The sequence below is a fragment of the Oryx dammah genome, unplaced genomic scaffold (assembly GCF_014754425.2).
Source record: "Oryx dammah isolate SB20612 unplaced genomic scaffold, SCBI_Odam_1.1 HiC_scaffold_2, whole genome shotgun sequence".
NCBI lineage: Eukaryota > Metazoa > Chordata > Mammalia > Artiodactyla > Bovidae > Oryx > Oryx dammah.
The window spans coordinates 183,471,643-183,490,552 of NW_024070186.1; the positions used below are offsets into that span (position 1 = coordinate 183,471,643).

General features: G+C 45.6%; 1 protein-coding gene, 1 long non-coding RNA gene and 1 other non-coding gene across 3 annotated transcripts; 1 reads left to right on the forward strand and 2 right to left on the reverse strand.

The window, feature by feature from the left end:
- The first annotated feature begins 48 nt into the window (after positions 1-48).
- On the forward strand, positions 49-2,307 carry LOC120877479. The gene is made up of 2 exons (XR_005724356.1): positions 49-225; positions 1,965-2,307. It is a non-coding gene; the product is annotated as an uncharacterized LOC120877479 (long non-coding RNA).
- A 4,209-nt stretch (positions 2,308-6,516) lies between these two features.
- On the reverse strand, positions 6,517-8,043 carry ZG16 (zymogen granule protein 16). The gene is made up of 3 exons (XM_040259702.1): positions 7,977-8,043; positions 7,662-7,794; positions 6,517-6,970 (listed from the first exon to the last, which is right to left on the reverse strand). Exons 1-3 carry the CDS (start codon positions 8,029-8,031, stop codon positions 6,655-6,657), a joined length of 504 nt encoding a protein of 167 aa, XP_040115636.1. The 5' UTR covers positions 8,032-8,043; the 3' UTR covers positions 6,517-6,654.
- Positions 8,044-16,404: 8,361 nt separating this feature from the next.
- LOC120859517 lies at positions 16,405-16,511 on the reverse strand. The gene has a single exon (XR_005720102.1). It is a non-coding gene; the product is annotated as a U6 spliceosomal RNA (small nuclear RNA).
- Between the last annotated feature and the right edge of the window lie 2,399 nt (positions 16,512-18,910).

Below are 18,910 nucleotides of genomic sequence, written 5' to 3' on the forward strand. Positions count from 1 at the left end.
CCTGTATTTGCCTACCACTATCCCGCCCTCTAGGGCTCGCCTCCAGGTCCTTCGAGTTTCCCCTGGAGGAGAACGCATGCGCGCACGTCGGCTACTTAGCCGTTGACGTCCGGCCGGCGCTCCCGTGCAAACTTCGCCGCCCTAGGCTTTCGCGACAATGGCCGTCTGGGCCACTAGAGAACGCTGCGGCGTACTGGGCTCCGGATACCTTCTGGGTTTCCAGGGGTAGGTTTGCGCTAAGTAGCGTTTTCGCTTCATTAATGCTAAGTCACTTCAGTCGTGTCCAACTCTGTGAGACCCCATAGACGGCAGCCCACTAGGCTCCCCCGTCCCTGGGATTCTCTAGGCAAGAACACTGAAGTTGGTTGCCATTTCCTTCTCCAATGCATGAAAGTGAAAAGTGAAAGTGAAGTCGCTCAGTCCTGTCTGACTCTTGGCGACCCCATGGACTGAAGCCTACCAGGCTCCTCTCTCCATGGGATTTTCCAGGCGGGAGTACTGGAGTGGGGTGCCATTGCCTTCTCCATCGCTTCATTAGCCCTCCCTCAAATAGCTACGAATCGTGGTATGAATTGAGCAAAGGGTGATCGAAGGCACTTAGTTGATTTATCGAAAATTTTCTCTGCACTGAATACAACTTTCTCTATTTTAGTGGCAGAAAGCACTTTACAGGAATAAAGATGTTGCACGGAAGTTGTTTCTCGCCTTTGTGGGGCGGGAATCGTTTTGTTTATTTGGGCACTTTGCCGTCAGGGTCAGTCAGCGGTCTAGTCACTGATTTAGGTCAGGACCACACTGGCTAAATTGTGGATAAATCACGTTGCACTCACGTTGCTGAGCCCAAAGCCACTCTGAGGTGTAGAGGCCAGGTGACCTATGTCCTCTTACGTCTTATGTCTGAGCCGAGGAGACCAACTCAGATGTTCTTTACTTTGTAACTCAGCATGTTCCTGGTCTGTCTCAGACACGGTCCATCTCTTACTTAGTGACTTAAATCGTGGTCAGCTTCACCCTTGCTCCCATGTACTGTGGATCTAGTCTGTTAAATAGTTCCCTCGCCCTTGTGGAAACTTAACCATCTTTGAGCTCCTGGTAGGGCCATGGTTTAGAAATTATGTCCAACATATCAGAAAACAAATACAACACCAGTGATTCTCAAATTTTTTGGCCTTGGAATGCCTTTGAATTCTTAAAAATTAAAGCTCCAAAGATCTTCTGTTTATATGGGGTTTATCTATCCATATTTACTGGGTTAGAAATGAATACAAATTTGAAACATGTATTAATACACTTTAAAAAATTACAGAAACAAATCCGTCGAGACAGAAAGTTGATTAGTGGTTGGCAGGGGATGGTAAGGAATTGATGAACTGGAACTGTTGCTAACAAATTGAAATTTCTTTCAGGGGTGATGGAAATGTTCTGAAATTAGACAGTGGTGATAGTTGCACAATACAGTGAATGTACTAAAAACCACCAAAATGTACACTTAGAAATGATAGATTTTATGTTATATGAATTATTTCTCCATCTAAAAATTGCCCCACATTGCAATAATAAACTCTTTACGTATAACATAGATAACATTTTAGTTTTTAAAATGAATATTTTCTAAAGCAAAAAAGAAGAGTGACATTATTTTACCTTTTTACAAACCAACCCGGGGATTTCTTTGGAAGGAATGATATAAAGCTGAAGCTCCAGTACTTTGGCCACCTCATGCGAAGAGTTGACTCATTGGAGAAGACTTTGATGCTGGGAGGGATTGGGGGCAGGAGGAGAGGGGGATGACCGAGGATGAGATGGCTGGATGGCATCACTGACTCAATGGACATGAATCTGAGTGAACTCTGGGAGTTGGTGATGGACAGGGAGGCCTGGCGTGCTGCGATTCATGGGGTTGCAAAGAGTTGGACATGACTGAGCAACTGAACTGAACTGAATGTCTGGTTTGAACTTCCCAGGTAATGCAGTGATAAAGAATCCACCTGCCAATGCAGAAGACTCGGGAGCCTCCAGTTCCATCTCTTGGTGGGAAAGATCCCCTGGAGTAGGAGATGGCAACCTTCTCCAGTATTCTTGCCTAGAAAATCCCATGGACAGAGGATTCTGGTCAGTTACAGTCCATGTGGTTGCAAACAGTTGGACACAACTGAGCTTGCATGCACAATGTCTGATTTAAGATGAAATAGCAGGATTCTTATATGTGTTTCTGTAGTCAGTCTGTTGTAATATCACACATCATATAACCTCTTGAAAACTCAGCAATATACTCAAGAAAGAATTTAAGTAAAAAGTCAAATGGTATCTCAGTTTTTTAATGAAAATAGTTTTGACATTGCAGACCCCTAACAATGTCTCAGGAATCTCAAGAACCATTAGACGATTGGCATTTTGGTCTTCCCTGCACTTTACAGAGGACTATTTGGGCTTCCCTAGTGGTGCAGACAGTAAAGAATCTGCCTGCAATGCAGGAGACTTGGGTTGATCCCTGGGTTGGGAAGATCCCAAAGATCCCCTGGAGAAGAGAATGACTACCTACTCCAGTATTCTTGCTTGGAGAATTTCATGGACAGAGGAACCTGAAGGGCTACAGTCCATGGGGGTCACAAAGAGTCAGACACGACTGAGCAACTAACACTTTCATTCAGGTTTTCACATCTGTTGTCAGTCCCCAGATATATGGTAAGATACCTGCCAGAAGTAGTGAAAAGAGCGTAGCTCAGAGAGTCAGGACTTCTAAGATAAAAAGAAAAAAATAGCTTAGGTACAGGGCTTTGTTGACAGGTGCCTGGAGTCAAGATATTTAACCTCTTTGTGCCTTAATTTCCTTAGCTGTTGAAAGGGAATGAAGGTTGGATCTACTTCCTAGGGATCTGCATCTGCCTGGTGGCAATTCCAATTGTTAAACACCTGATATTCCAAGAGAAACAATAATTTAAAAGGAAAAAAAAAAAAAAAAAACCTTCCAAACTACATCCTTAAGTAGCAAAGGAGAGCAAAGTTGGGTATAAGAGCTGACACCAGGGACTTCCCTGGTGGTCCAGTGGCTAAGGCTCTGTGCTCCCACAGCAGGGAGCCCAGGTTCAATCCCTGGTCAGAGAACTAGATCCTACATGCCACAGCTAAGAGTTTGAATGCTGCAAATAAAGATCCTGCATGCCTCAACAAAGATCGAAGATCTTGCATACTACAACTAAGAGCAGACACAGTCAAATAAATAAAGAAAATAAACATTAAAAAAAACTCAATGAGTCCAAAAGCTATTTAGTTTTTCTTTTGTATTCCCCATCTCAGAGAATACCCTTCTTCCCAGTTGCCCAAGCTACTGATGTGGTAGTTCTAAATTCTCTTTCACTCACCCTCTTGCCTTTACTTATCAGTTCTTCTGAGCCTATCTTCCCCCTCAAATCTCTCAAATTCTTCCCTTTTCTCTCTTTTTAATGCCTTTGTACAGACATTATCGTTTCTGATCTAGAACTAGTCTCTTAACTCTTATCCTGCTGTATCTTTAGTCCATTTCCCCAATTTACACCAGAAAAATGCTGTACAGCTTATCAATCCAATGGGCAAAATTTGATTCAGTGCCATCCCATAACCCATAAAGTTTAAATAAATAGTTCAGTATTATGTTCATGGTTCCTGCCTGTCTATGAGGCTTCATCTTTTGCCCAACTGTGCTTTGCATTTTGCCTGTACTGAACCACTTGAACCATTTTGCCTGTACTGAACCACTGAACCATTTTGCCTTTATTGAATCATGCTAATCATCCCACATGACATGGGGGCGCAATCAAAAAGTGGGATGAATTTTATCTTATGTGATTTATATATCAGTAAAAATATAGTTGCATAATATTCCATTCCATGGACTGGAGAGAAGTATTTCTACATAAGCTAGACTTAGTACTGTTGCTCCACAGACACACACACACAGACTTCCCTGACCTCCCAGAGAAAGTTAACCCTCCTTTTGGCTCTCTTAGCATATTACGAAAAACACCTTTGTTATGCCACTAAACCTACAGTTTAACTAGAGGAAAAGAACCAGATCTTCAGTACTCTTTGTATTCCTACCCTTTAGCAGGGACTATTTGGTAAATGATTAGCTTAATTCAGCACTCTTAAAACTCAAGTTTTTAAGTAAGGGGACATTTTCCTTAATCATAATCTCCTGCCAAAACCTAATAAGGACTAGATAAAAGCCAGGAGTCCCTCCCCTTAATTCCCTTCTGCCATGGCTGCCTCTTTGGTGCCAGTCCCCTAACTGGGTGAAAAAAAACAGAGGCTTTCCTAAAGTTGACCAAATATCTGATCTGTTAAAAGCCTGTCAGATTCAGCCATAAGAAGGACTAAAATATTGATATATGGGTGAAACTACTATGTTAAATGGCAGAAGCTAGACATAAAAGGCCACATTGTTGTATAATTTGATCTGTGTGAAATGTCTGGAATAAGCAAACCTACAGAGACAGAAAAGAGATGAGGGTTACTAGGGGCTGGGGGAGAGAGAATGGAGAGTGACTGCTTCATGGGGACGGGGTTTCTTTTTGAGGTGGTGAAACTATTCTGGGATTAGAGAGTGATGATGGTTCCACAATCTGTGAATACACTAAATACCTCTGAATGGCATACTTTAAAAGGGGGAGTTCTGGACTTCCCTGGTGGTCCCCTGGCTAAGAACCCACCTGGCAATGCAGAGAACATGGTTCTATCCCTGCTCAAGGAGGATTTCACGTGCCATGGGGCAGCTAAGCCCACATGCCACAACTACTGAAGTCCATGCACGCTAGAGCCAGGGCTCTGCAACAAGAAAAGCTACCACAATGAGAAGTCCATGAAGAACAAAGAAGACCCCACCAAAAAATAAAAATTTTTTTAAAGGGTGAATTTTATGGGTCTTCCCTGGCCAGCCAGTGATTAAGACTTAGTGCTTCCAATGCAGGGGGTGTGGGTTCCAACCCAGGTTGGGGAACCATGACAATCATCCCACATGACATGGGGGGGCAGTCAAAAAGTGGGGTGAATTTTACAGGATTTATATACCAATAAAAATATAGTTGCATAATATTCCATTCCATGGACTTGAGAGAAATAAAGCCATTTTTATAAAAAACAGACTAGTCATGAGTTTGTATCATGCTATTATTTCTTTATAAAATTACATATACATGACTGTTATTTTTGTCTAACTGGGAAAAAATGTGACCGAAATTCCCAGGGATGTGAATAAACCTATTGGGAGCAATGAGTAATCACCACCACGAGCACAAATAAACAAACAAAAAACTGTCAAAAATTTGGGACCGAGAACTAGAATTTCCAAAGCAACTATATACCCTTAAATCCTTCCTGAATATGTCCAGTCCCCCTAATGCTTCTCCCGGCCTCTAAGTAGCCCCTTCAGTTCACGGAAACATGATGGCAAATCTCCGCCCCAACCCCACCTCCTGGAATACCCTTTTGTTTTGAGGGTAAAATTGGCAGAGTGGGCTTCCCCAGTGACTCAGTGGTGAAGACTCCACCTGCCAGTGCAGGAGATGCGGGTTCCATCCCTGGGTTGGGAAGATCCCCTGGAGAAGGAAATGGCAACCCACTCTAGTATTCTTGTCTGGGAAATCCCCTGAACAGAGAAGCCAGGCGAGCTATACAGTCCATGGGTCATAAACAGTCGGATACAACTGAGTGACTAGACAGCAACAACAGTTGGCAGAGTGGAAGCTGTTGAGGAGGTGGCGGCTTCCGGAGGAAAGAACTGAGGTCTGAGAGAGCTGAGCATGGACCCCGGGACTTACGTGTAAAGGCGGGAACTAGGATGGGGTAAACAGCCAGAGTCCTTGGCAGCCACTCGGGCTAAACTTTGGCAGTCGGGTGGGTTCTGGGAAAGAACGAAGGATGATGAACCAGGCACCCACAAACGGTGAGTGGGTTGAGGTCAGGAGAGTGAGGTGACAGCCTGTTGGTGGAGAGGCACTATCTCAAGAAGACAAAGGAAAAAAGGGCTGGAGAGTGAAACATCGAGTTTTGGCGATAAGCCACGACTTGGCCTTACCTTCAGCCTCCAGTTTGGGTAAACATTTGAAAACAAGAATCAGTTCAGGCCAGAATCTTATCTCTTCTATATTTCTAAAAGTTATCTCAGCTGAAAATACTTCTGTAAAGTTTAGTTATTTGGGGCTGTGCTGGGTCTTTGCTGCTGCACTCTGACTTTCTCTAGTCGTGGCGAGCCCTGGCTACTCTCCTGCTGGGGTGCATGGGCTTGTGGGCTTCAGTGGTTGTGGCGAATGGGTTCAGTCACTCCTCGACATGTGGGATCCTCCCAAACCAGGCATCAAACCAGTGTCTCTTGCATTGGCAGGCAGACTCTTAACCACTGGACCACTAAGGAAGACCTCACCTCCTCTTGATAAATTATGAAGAAAAGCTCAGGATTCTTTCACCTCTCTCCTTCCTCCTCCCACTCTTTCCCAGACTAACACACAACAAGTAGCCAGAAATGAGATTCGCACATTCCTACCCAGAATCAAGAGGTGCATCCCACTAGCTATAGTCATGCCCTTTTATTGTTTGTTGTTTTTTTTTAAATTGTGACATGTGGATGATGGTTAGTGGTGACTGGGTTCCCAGGTCCCCATTGTAGAGTTGCCGTGCAACTCAGCAGCTCTCGTAATCAGAAGGGTAGAGGTCCCAGTGGAAGCCGATGGCATCAATAAGGGAGCCAGATCGGCCACTGATGAATCGTAGCACAGTGTTGGGGTACAGGGGAACAGCGTTGAAACTCGTGCCTTTGTCTTTCCCGAAAGACAGGAAGCGGAACTTGTCTGTCACAAAGACCAGCTTTCTCAGGTAGGTCTTGTATTTTCCCGACACCTGAACGATGGATTCCCCAGGGTAGAGAAAGATCTCGTCCAGGTCTCCCGAGGTGCCACCCACATAGTCGCTCCACACCGTGCCGTAGCGCACCTGGAGACTAGGGGTGGAGTGAGGAGGGAAAGAAGGGAGACACTGAGTAAGGTGATCAGAATTCAGGAGCTGTTGGCCTACAGGCTGAGACCTTCACACTGGTGATGGAGATGACAGCCCTGAAGAGTGTGAGGGTTGGATGAGCCCTGGAAGGTCATACACGGAACTTCAGCTCTCATGTTGCTGATGAACAGGCTCACAGAGGGAAAACAGCTTGCCCGGAATCACCCAGACAGTAAAAATAAGAGCTTGCCTTTGGAGTCTACGTTCCCATTGGGTCCCTACTCCCTACTTGAAAGAAGAAAAGGGATTTTTTTTTTCCCCAAACATCTGAAAGGCCTCCATGAGGGGAGAGACTTGTTCGTGCTGTGCCAGGCTCCAATGTCAGAAAGACACACGTTTGGGGAAAGGCATCAAGTTAGAGACGGAGGATGCCAGGCAGGATTTAAACCTTGGGTGGGGGTAAACTAGACAATGCCCAGGTCCCTCAGAGGTTAGGGTATATGAGTTACTCAAGATCACACATGTGGGAGTCTTAGGGGTTTCGGCAGCACAGGTCTCAAATCCAAGTCATCTAATAACTCTTCTGTATCATGTTATCCCTGTGACTTGCTGATGTGACCCAAAGTGACTGAGACCTTCCTAATTTAGTAAGATCCTAGAAGGTCGCCAAAGCACAGAATCTCGAAGACGCTTACCCTACGATGTAGTAACTGCTGACTCGGATGCGAATGGCGGTGATGGGGCCATCCAGCTGGTTTCCAGACTGGGAGAATCGTTCTCCTCCCCCGCCTCCGTATTCTCCACTGTAGGAGGAGGCCCTGGGTTGAACTGGAGGGAAAGGAGGAGTTGTGGGGAGAAATCCCCTGAGAGCTCAGTTTCTCCCCATCACCCCTCTTCCTCCCACAACTCAGTTCCCACCACGCCAAGTCAGCCTCTGAAAGCCTTGGCTGCCTGCAGCACGGGCGGCTGTCTTCCCCGACCTAGTCCTGGGCTTCGGGCTTCTCACTTACTCTCTGTGGCAGAGGCTGAGGCACAAAGTAGGGCGAGAAGAGCAGTGGTCCACATCCTGGGGCTGGAGTGAGAAAAAAGGGAGTGAAGAGTTGCCCTTATCCCCTCGGAGGCCATTTACCCAGGCACCCCTGACCTCCAGCTGAGTCTTGGGGTTCTTGGTCCTTCAATGCAGACCTCGTCCACTCAGTCTTGGGCTTTGAAAGAACTGCCGATAGTCTCTAGTCCTGTTCAGCACAGATACTATCTTACGTGTCCTTAATCCCTCTCCCTCTCCCCTGTCTGGCTACAACCAACCCTCCTTTTCCCTCCCAAGCCAGATCAATCCTGACTTTCTATCTGGATTAAGCTGTGTGGACCCCTGTTCCCTCCTAGCACAAAGCAGGAAAGGAATTTTCTAAAGAAGTGAGGGAGTGGTCCAGTGGTTAGGACTCCGCACTTCCACTGCAGGGGAACTAAGACCTACAAGCCACATGGCAAAGCCAAAAAAAAAAAAAAAAAAAAAAGGTGGAGGACATCTCCAAATTATAGAGATGGTTGAGTTCATCAAACCAGGAGTCTGACAAAAGCTTAAAGGAAGTCGGGCTGGGGCAGATTGGCCCAGCTTGTGGGGCATCTGGGGCATAGTTTAAATTCCTAGGTTGGTCCTTTTCTCAAATTGGAAAGAAAGGAGCATTTTAGAGCATTTATCTGTCACTTGGAGAGTGAACACGGTAATAGAAGAGACAGCCAGCATCACCATCCAAGCAGTTCTGGTGGAGATGGGATAGCCAAAGAAGTTTGAGAAGGAGCTGGAATCAGCTCAAGATATTAGATGCCAGGTGCCTGGTCTATTTGTCATACCTCATTCTCCACTAACACAAATCTGGCCATGGGTGTATTCCAGGTGTCTCCAGCCCTACAGTTGAGATCCAGACGTCTTTACACCTAGGACTAGCTCCAATTCAGATGCCCCGGTTAGTTGACACCCAGGTCTCTCCTGCGGCTCAATCTAAGGAGTCTCATCTCCAGCTCAGCTTGAATTTCCCCCTAACCCAGATCCAGGAATCCCCATCACCCCCTAGCCAATACCTCTGTCACCCCTCACCTGGCAGTTTCAAGTGCAAAATAGCTCCCCTAGCAACTTCCAGATCTTTTATACCAAGTCCAATCCCTCCCCCTGCTGTTTATCGTGTGAACCTCACCTCCTGAGCAAACACGACCAGACTCCTAGGATCAGTTGTCAGGCAGGGTCTGGAACTTATCCTACCCCAAGGGTTACAGGTGGCAGGGTGGGGCCAACTCTGGGCCAGGGCCTAGATCTCAGGAGAGGCAGAATAAACTTGGGAAAAGATCACCAACCAAAAGGCCAGCAGCTGTGGGCAGGCAACACTACTCATCACCTGGTGTTATCCAGGGTTCTCCCTCCCCTATGTGGTTTCTGTTGGTGTCCTTACCTGCAATCTGCCATCTCTCAGGATAAACATTGCCCTCTCCAGGCATTTGAAATATAGATTTTCTTGGAAAGGGATCACACTCCCAACACCTTATACTATTTTCTGGGCAATTTTTTTCTCTCCTCTCATATTTTATATGAAAAAATTCAAAGTGTAGAAAAGTTGTAAGAATATACAGTGAACATCCGTATGCTCACCATGTAGATTCTGTCATGGTTAAATTTTTTTATTAAATTGAGTCAGATGAAACAAAGCTCTACTTCATTAAAAAATAAATTTATTTATTTATGTTTGGCTGTGCTGGGTCTTCGTTGCTGCACCGGCTTTTCTCTAGTTGTGAGGAGCAGGGGCTATTTTTCGTTGCAGTGTGCAGGCTTCTCACTGCAGCGGCTTCTCTTGTTGCAGAGCACAGGCTCTAGGGTGCGAGAGCTTCAGTAGTTGCTGCAGGAAGGCTCAGTAGTTGTGGCTCGTAGGTTCTAGAACACAGATTCAGTAGTGGTGACAACGCACGGGCTTACCTGCTCTGCGACATGCAGGATCTTTCCGGATCAGGGATCGAACCCATGTCTTCTGCACTGGCAAGTGGATTCTTTACCACTAAGCCACCGAGGAAATCCTCTCATGGTTAATATTTTGTTGTACTCTCTATTTCTTCCAACCATCCATCATCAATCTGTCAGCTGCTTCACAAACTTTTTCTCTCTGAGAAGAGTGACTTGAGGCAACACCTGCAGACCCCCCTCCCCGGAACAGTCAGTTTAGTGGGCAAATGGGAAGCTGAGGAAGTAAAAGCAGACAGGACCTGCCCTGGGGGCCGTGCTGGGCCCTCAGGACTTCTGACACCGTAGCTGAATCTGCCTGGTGCTGTAGCCCGCCCAGGGCAATGACTCCCTCCTGTGGGTCTGAAGCTTCCCAGGATAGGTGTCATCAATTTCTTCTCTTTGCCAGCCTTTGTCTTCTGGGACCCCTCCAGGACTGGCCCTCTCACCCACTGAGGCAGCAGGTCAGAAGGACAGAGGCCGGGGAGGGACTGGAACCATTAGCCTTGGTTATTAATAACCAGGAGCCCAGCATTCAGAGGACAGGCTCACCATCTGGTGCTCGGGACCCATCCCAGGAAACAAAAGAGCCCCACCCTGGGGAGCCGGAAGTAGGGCGGGGCTCCTGGTGGGGAGATTCCGAGATCTAGGAGGGCAGTCAAGGATAAGCTGTGTGGTCTCCCTTCTCCAACCTTCTGCGTGTCCAAAACAAGCACATCCTGGTGACCACTTTTATCTCATTCCAGCCATTTTGTCCTCTAATGGCTTTTGTCTTTCTTTCAATATTTATTGTTTATTTGGTTGTGCTAGGTCTTAGTCGTGGCATGTGGGATCTCTTTGCCTGAGCTGGGATTTAACCCAGGTCCCCTGCATTGGGAGTGCCAGAGGCTTAGCCACTGGACCACCAGGGAAGTCCCAGCAAGGGCAGCTTCCTTGCACTTGCCTTTCTCTCCCGATTGATTCTCTCTCCTTCCTCTAATGTCTTGATCTTCCCCTGACATCTCCTATCCCAAGGTTTTCTCTTTATGTTCCCTCTCTCAGTGCCTTTTTCCTTCTGTTCTTCTCTTCCTTCCTTGTCTCTTTGTCTCTCCCCAAATCTCTCTCTAACTCTGCCCTCACCCCTCACTATCACCCATCTCTCTCTTCTTTAATAGGGGCACATCACGCAGTCTGTGAAAAAAATACTGGAAATCAAAGATGGCAGCTCAGAGAGATCTGAGGGGAACACCTTGGGAAAACTCCTCTGGGACCCTCAGAATAATCTCTTACACTGGTCATAGGTTCATTTTCATACACCCACCCAAACAATGCTGTGATCCAGGGTCTCCTCTCTGCCTGCAGACTGGTCCCTGGGTTCTGGGCAACAGTTCCTTAGTGCCCTCTCCAGCGTGACAGAGATGCCCTTCCTCCAGTGGGAGGGGTCTCAGGGTTCATCCTCTGTTCTCCTGGAGACAAGGAAGGCCCCTGTGTAGCTGATGCAGGTACCTCCTCTAGAGCTTGCTCTGATGCTGTGCCTCAGGAGCCAGAAGGAAGAGGCGGAGGCCATGGGACACCAGGCCCCCCTCTGCTTCTACCTCATTAGCTTCCCTTTGAACTCTTTCACATTTAACCCATGTGCCAGCTGGGGGCCTACCTGTCCCAGTCTATGAGCAGTGAAAGGCACACCTGCCCTGGTCCTATAGACCAGGAAAGTCCAAAGCCTTCCCAAGCTTTCTGCTCTCCCAGGCAACTTAAACTCTCTCACCATCTTCTTCGCCCCCTTAGCAAAGCAACTCACTCAACACATGTTTATGGAGCATCTATAGGTTGGAGGCACCACCCCAGATATTGAAGAGATACCAACGAGGAAGAGATTCAAATCCCACCCCTAAGAGCTTCCACTCCAGTGGGCACGTGCATGCGTGCTAAGTCGATTCAGTCGTATCTGACTCTTTGGGAGCCTATGGACCGTAGACCACCAGACTCCTCTGTCTGTGGGATTTTCCAGGCAAGAATACTGGAGTGGGTTGCCATGCCCTCCTCCAGGGGATCTTCCCGACCCAGGGATCGTTCCAGTGGGAGTGAGTGGGTGTCATCAAATGAACAACGACATCACTGTAGGAGGTGTGCTATGAAGAAACCGTCAAATCAGAGTGAGAACATGAAGAGGGGTAGGGAGGCTGCTTCTCCGGCTTGGAGGGTCCTCTGGTCTGTAACATTTGCGAAGAGACCTGACTGAAGTCATAAAGAGAAATACAGCTATTTGTGTGAAGAGCGGGCCAGGCAGAGGGAACAATGAACACCAGAGTCCTGAGCAGGGAGCATGTGGGATGAATTTAGAAACGGTGGGGAGGGCAGGGTGGCTGGTGGTAAGAGAGGGAAGCAGTTGGGAGGCAAGGTCTGGGCAGCAGTCAGTGGGCAGAGGGTGCAGGGCGAGGGAGATGTGGTCAGGGGTTTGGATTCCTTCCAAGAGTGAGGGGAGCCCTGAAGGGTTTTGCCTTTCAAAAGCGTTCCTTGCAGGACTTCCCTGGTGTTCCAGTGGCTAAGACTCTGAACTCTCAATGCAGGGAGCCCAGGTTTGAACCCTGATCAGGGAACTAGTTTCTACAGGCTGCAACTGAGAGTTTGCATGTTGCAACTAAAGATCTCTTATGTCTCATTGAAGACTGAAGATCTTACATGCTGCAACTAAATAAACTAAATGAATAAACTTTTTAATATTAAAAAATGTCTAGTGGGCAAAGGTGACTTTGCTAAGTTGCCAAAGGGGCTTCTACTCCCTACCCCACTGTTCTTCATGCCCCACACTTTGCCCCTCAGTGGCCTACAGTTGGCTCATGTTGCTCCAGCTACTTAACACGCTCTTCTCTTTCTGCCCAGCCAGTACCTTCTACCCTTAAGACAGTCTGCCGTATCGCCACAACTGCAGCCACTCTGTGGGCCCTCCACCACAGCTTCTCTCCTCAGCTCCCTTCTCCCAGGCTCTGAACTGAAATCAAGCTCCTTTCTCTGACCTCCAGCTGTGCTTCCTCCATCACTTGTTATTGTTCAGTCGCTCAGTCATGTCTGACTCTGCAACCCCATCGACTGCAGCATGCCAGGCTTCTCTGTCCTTCACCATCTCCCTGAGTTTCCTTAAACTCATGTCCACTGAGTCGGTGATGCCATCGAAATTCTCATCCTCTGTCGTCCCCTTCTCCTCCTGCCTTCAATCTTTCCCAGCATCATGGTCTTATCCAATGAGTTGGCTCTTCACATCAGGTGGTCAAAGTATTGGAGCTTCAGCTTCAGCATCAGTCTTTCCAATGAATATTCATCCCTTTAGGATGGACTGGTTGGATCTCCTTGCAGTCCAAGGGACTCTCAATAGCCTTCTCCAGCACCACAGTTCAAAAGCATCAATTCTTTGGCTCTCAGCCTTCTTTATGGTCCAACTCTGACATCCATACATGGAAAAACCATAGCTTTGACTATACAGACTTTTGTCAACAAAGTGACATCTCTACTTTTTAATACGCTAAGTTTGTCATAGTTTTTCTTCCAAGGAGCAACTGTCTTTTAATTTCTTTTAATTTCCTCCATCACTAATATGGCTCTAATTCGCCTGCACGGTAATTTATCCATTTTCGTGGACTCCTCTACTGAAACGGGAGCCCCTCCCAGGGACTATGAATCCACCTCTGAATTCCGGCACCTGCATCTTACCTGGTCCAGAGCAGGTGTCCTCCAGAAAGGACTGTCAAATGCCTCGGCTGCAGCGAGACTCCTAGGAAGTGTACCCCCCCACCCCCGTTTCTTCATGTAGCTAAGCCTTTCTTCTTGCAGGGAGGGCATGTGGGTGTTCTTCAGTTTCTCATTTACAATTCTTCTGGAGAAATTCTCTATTCAGAAGAATACTGGGTGTAAAGGCAGAATTCTGTGTCAAGGTCCTCATTCAATACTTCTTAGTTGTGTACATTTAAAGAACTCACTTCATTCTGGAGAGCCTATATTTCTTCATTTATCAAATGAGGAAAAAATCTCCAGATCAACCCAAATCCTAAAGTACAGTGTTTCTCAAACTGTAGATCTTGACACTGGTGGGCCATGGAATCAATTTAACACCTCAGGACCAGCATATTTAAAAAATGGAATAGAAAAAAAAAATGAAGAGAGCAGAGCATGTAACAAAGTTAAATACTATGGGCTTTGGGGGAGATTTTTGGCCACTCGGCTTGTGGAATCTTATTTCCCCAACCAGGAATCAAACTTGCGCCCCCTGCAGTAAAAGCGTGGAATCTTAACCATTGGACCACCAGCAAAGTCCTTATATTGTTTTTTGAAATAGTGCAGTTAAACACTCTGCATATGTAGTGGGTCACGATATAAAATGTTGCTTCCTGTTATGAAATGTAGCTTAAAAAACTTGAAAAAAAATGATGTTTATCTCTGTCAAATGGTAAGGTCCCTGTAGAGTTTCTTGATATAACAATGCTATTTGTTGAAAATTGTCAGGGTATAAGTCTAGAATTAGGACCCTCTAATTTGAGCTGTGGTGTGGGAGAAGACTCTTGAGAGTCCCTTGGACTGCAAGGAGATCCAACCAGTCCATTCTGAAGGAGATCAACCCTGGGTGTTCTTTGGAAGGAATGATGCTAAAGCTGAAAATCCAGTACTTTGGCCACCTCATGCGAAGAGTTGATTCATTGGGAAAGACTCTGATGCTGGGAGGGATTGGGGGCAGGAGGAGAAGGGGATAACAGAGGATGAGATGGCTGGATGGCATCACTGACTCGAAGGACGTGAGTTTGAGTGAAGTCTGGGAGTTGGTGATGGACAGGAAGGCCTGGCGTGCTGCAGTTCATGGGGTTGCAGAGAGTTGGACACGACTGAGCGACTGAACTGAACTGAACTGAATGGCAACCCACTCCAGTACTCTTGCCTGGAAAATCCCATGGATGGAGGAGCCTGGTAGGCTACAATCCATGGGGTCGCAAAGGGTCAGACATGACTGATCAACTTCACTTCACTTCAGGGCAGTAACTAGAGTGGCTCTAGAGACCAAGAATCAGGTAGGTAAGTGTACAATATTAATAATTTTTTTAAATTGAGATACAATTGACATATAACATTATATTAGTTTCAAGGATACAACATTATGATTCAATATGTGTATATATTACAAAATGAGTTAATCACTTTTGAAATCAGAAACCTATAGTAATGTACCAAGAATTTGTGGACAGACTGCTGTCCACAAACTACTGTCCACATGTATTACGAAGAGACATGGGTTTAAAGCCTAATTCCAGTTTTCACTCTTTTCATTACCTACTGAGCCTCGGTTTCTTCCTCTGTAAATTGGAGATAATGAGATCAGCTTTTGGCAATAGACCTGGCATGTGATATGTACTAAGTAAATGTGTATTCTCTTCCTTGAGAATTTCACAAAATGGCCTTCCTTTTTGATCTCTTCAAAATAAAGATGGTTTAGGAGGCCATATCTTTTTCATCTGCAGTTAGCTTTATCTTAAAGCTTGGCTTAACTTGAGTTTAGATCCTAGAGATCTTGTCAAATGTGTCATAAGACTACAAAATAATTTTGTGTAAGTTGGCTTGAACAACTCAAATTAAAGTCACTTGGGAACCTGGTTTTAATTTCCTTTTATTGAGATATAATTACACAGTAACTTTTTTTAACCTCTGTTTTTGCTTTCTCTTACTGAATTGCTTTATCCACTGCAACTTTTTATTTTTCCCTTTGTTTAGTTTTTTGTTTCCTTTAATCTGTTTTGCTCCTCTTCACAAAAATAATCACTCTCCAGAACGTATAACAATATAGTATTCAAAGGGATGAAATCCCTGTCCGTCTGAGTTGTAAATCAGCCAGTGCTCATATATGCTGGGTAAGTTGCTACCTATGTGGGAGTCATTCCACCACACTGCCCTCCTTCTTGCTTTGTGTCAGAAAGAATTCATCTAAAAATAGGAGCAGATTTGCTTTCCTTGACACATCACATGAGGTTCAAAGAGTCATCTGCTCTCATGCGTGACGTGTTCTGCAAATGCATTAAGACAGTGAGGTGCTGTGAGGTGCTGGTGAAGAGTACAGTGTTGGCATTCAGCCACCACTGCTCAGATGGTGTGTGCCCAGGGAAAGTTACTCATTTATTTATTTTTAAACAGGAGAAAATCAAAGTTTAATAACATGTATATATGGGAGAGAATCAGAAAAAACTGAGTAACTCACCAAAGTGGCTGCAGCCCTGCCAGCCTCATCTAAAGACAAAAGATGTTAAGGGTGGGGAGAGTCAGCTCTGGGAAGTGACCAGAAAAAAAAAACACACAGTAAACCAAGCCAGCCAATCTTAAAGGAAATCAACCCTGAATATTCATTGGAAGAACTGATGCTGAAGCTCCAAGTAAACAAGGGTGATTGTGATGCAGGTTTAAACATTATCTTCTCCGAAGATAAGAATTTGTAGAGAGTTGATAATAAAATTATGGAATGCTTTATGAATTTGCTTGGCATCCTTGCACAGGGGCCTTGCTAATCTTCTCTTTTTTCCTACAATTTTAGTACATGTGCTGCTGAAGTGAACACCTGGGGCAAGTTATTTTACTTCTCTCTGCTTCTGTTTCCTCACCTAAAAAAAAAGGGTCATAACTGTACTCACCTCTTAGGGTTCACTCCAGAACATGGTCTGGTGCATGGTGAGTGCCAAGGAAATGTGTCTATATGAATCAAGAGTGCACTAGTAAAACAAATGTCTCGTGTTCTAAGGAGGGGCTCCATGCAGTGGAAATGAGAAAATCCTAAGATTCCTAATTATCCCTCACGTTTTAGTTATACACCTAAATCATACATTTCCAGCATTCTGTTCACAAGCCTTGATTTTGTTCTTTTCCTTCCCAGTTGAATACAGGGCACACCAACTGCTCACTGCACATCCAGCTGTGAGTCATTGATTTTAGCATCTATGTGCTTGCGTGCTCAGTTGCTTCAATCATGTCTGACTCTGCGACCCTATGGACTGTAGCCCGTCAGGCTCCTCTGTCCGTGAGATTTCCTAGGCAAGAATACTGGAGTGGGTTACCATGCCCTCCCCCAGGGGATCTTCCCAACCCAGGGATAGAACCTGAGTTTCCTGCGTTTCCTGCGTTGCAGGCTGATTCTTTACCACTGAGCCACTGGGGAAGCCCCATTAGCATCCACAGTACTTAGCATGTCTCAACTTTGTCCCTATTGGACCAAGATCATGAGATCTTGCACATTTTGTCTAGTATCATCACTTTTTCATGTCCACTCGTTTTGTGTAAGTGAAGGCAAAATGGTCAACTAGCCATAACTAACCAGACACACGGGCTAAAGTAGCTTGAACTTCATGTGATCAAAAACATTTACTGAGATCACTTGGAAAATGGAACTGGAGTGTCCCACCTGGAGGGATTCACAGCCTTATGAGGGGCAAACATAAAGGAATGTATAATTTTCAGAGTGCAGTGAATGAGAACAGTGGGGATTCAGCTGAGGACAGAGAAGGAAAGGATCTCACCTGTGGCCAGGAAAGTGTGGTCACTGATGATGGGGTAGCAGAAAAGAGAGGAGCTGGCTGAGGTCCATCCAGCACAGCCACTTATCTTGGGCAAATTACTTACAGTCTCTCTGGACCATCATTAATAAAAGAAGAATAAGATCTGCTTCATTTAAAAAAATGATACAAATGATGGCACTTCCACTGCAGAGGGCATGGGTTCAATTCCTGGTCAGGGAACTAAGATTCCAAAATTGGATGGCCAAAAGAAAAAAAAAGATACAAATGAACTTATTTACAAAACAGAAACAGACTCACAGATATAGAAAGCAAACTTAGGGTTGCCAAAAGGGAAAAGGTTATGAGAGATAGCTTAGGAATTTGAGATTAACAGATATACCCTATTATTATAAATTAGATCAACAACAAGGCTCTACTTATAGTACTTATACTTATCTTGCAGTAACCTATAGTAGGAAAGAATCACTTTGTCATACATCTAAAACATAAATCAGCTGTACTTCAATATAAATAAATAATTTTTTAAAGAAAAAGACCCACTTCAAAGGGTTATTATTATTACTTTGGCTGCACCAGGTCTTAGTTGCAGCACTTGGGATCTAGTTCCCTGACCAGGGATGGAACCCACGGCCCCTGCTTTGGGAATGCGGAGTCTTAGCCACTGGACCACCAGGGAAGTCTCAGAGTATTATTTTAGAGGATTAAATGAGATAGAAAAATGAGGCACATAGAAGACAGAATTAGTTATGGCCAGGAGCAGTATCATAGGAGGAATAGATATTTGAACAGGGTAGGATGGTCAGTGGTGGGGAACTGATCACCAAACAAAGTGAGAACCTTCATCACAAGAAGACAGTATCAGGGCAGATCAGGCGGCAGCCAATGATTATCCCCCCAGGCAAGCCGTGAATGGAGCCAAGAGCAGACCATGATATTTATGATGACTAATCCTATCCTTGCTGGGGTGAGTATAAGGGGCAAAGGGGGCCAACTCCACTCTGGAAGCTGAGAATCAACAACGAAGAGAGCTGGGGCTCCTGCCAAAATCCTCAGCTTTCTTCATGGAAGAGAGGAAGAGATTATTGGCTGATGGAGGGTTGGTGGCATTGGGCAGGACCCTAGGGAAGCAGTGAAAGGTTTGGAAGAGCCACTGTCCAGAGGGGAGAGAGAGTTGCCCAGATCCATGTTAAAGGGTGACTAGATGCACTGACTGTGATGGGTTGTGTGATTTTCTCCAATAGGACAAAGGACAGGTGGTTGTATTAGTTCAAGGGGAAAGGCTGGCAAGGGCTGGAAGGACAGGGGTTGAAGCAATTCACAATGATCTCAAGTTTATAGAGGAAGCAGAGTGAGGTCAGGAAGGGCGGGCAGTCAGTGATGGATTTCTGAATGTGGGCACCAGGAAATAGAAATGTCAATAAGCTGGACCAGTGGGTGGAGCGAGAGA

What these genes read in the sequence shown, in the direction of transcription:
- ZG16 (XM_040259702.1), bottom strand. Translation starts at nt 8,031, where the DNA reads ATGTGGACCACTGCTCTTCTCGCCCTACTTTGTGCCTCAGCCTCTGCC. An exon ending in CTCAGCCTCTGCCACAGAGA is followed by an intron (nt 7,795 to 7,976) that starts GTAAGTGAGAAG and finishes CTTTCCCTCCAG; the next exon opens with TTCAACCCAGGGCCTCCTCC. An exon ending in AGCAGTTACTACATCGTAGG is followed by an intron (nt 6,971 to 7,661) that starts GTAAGCGTCTTC and finishes CTCCACCCCTAG; the next exon opens with TCTCCAGGTGCGCTACGGCA.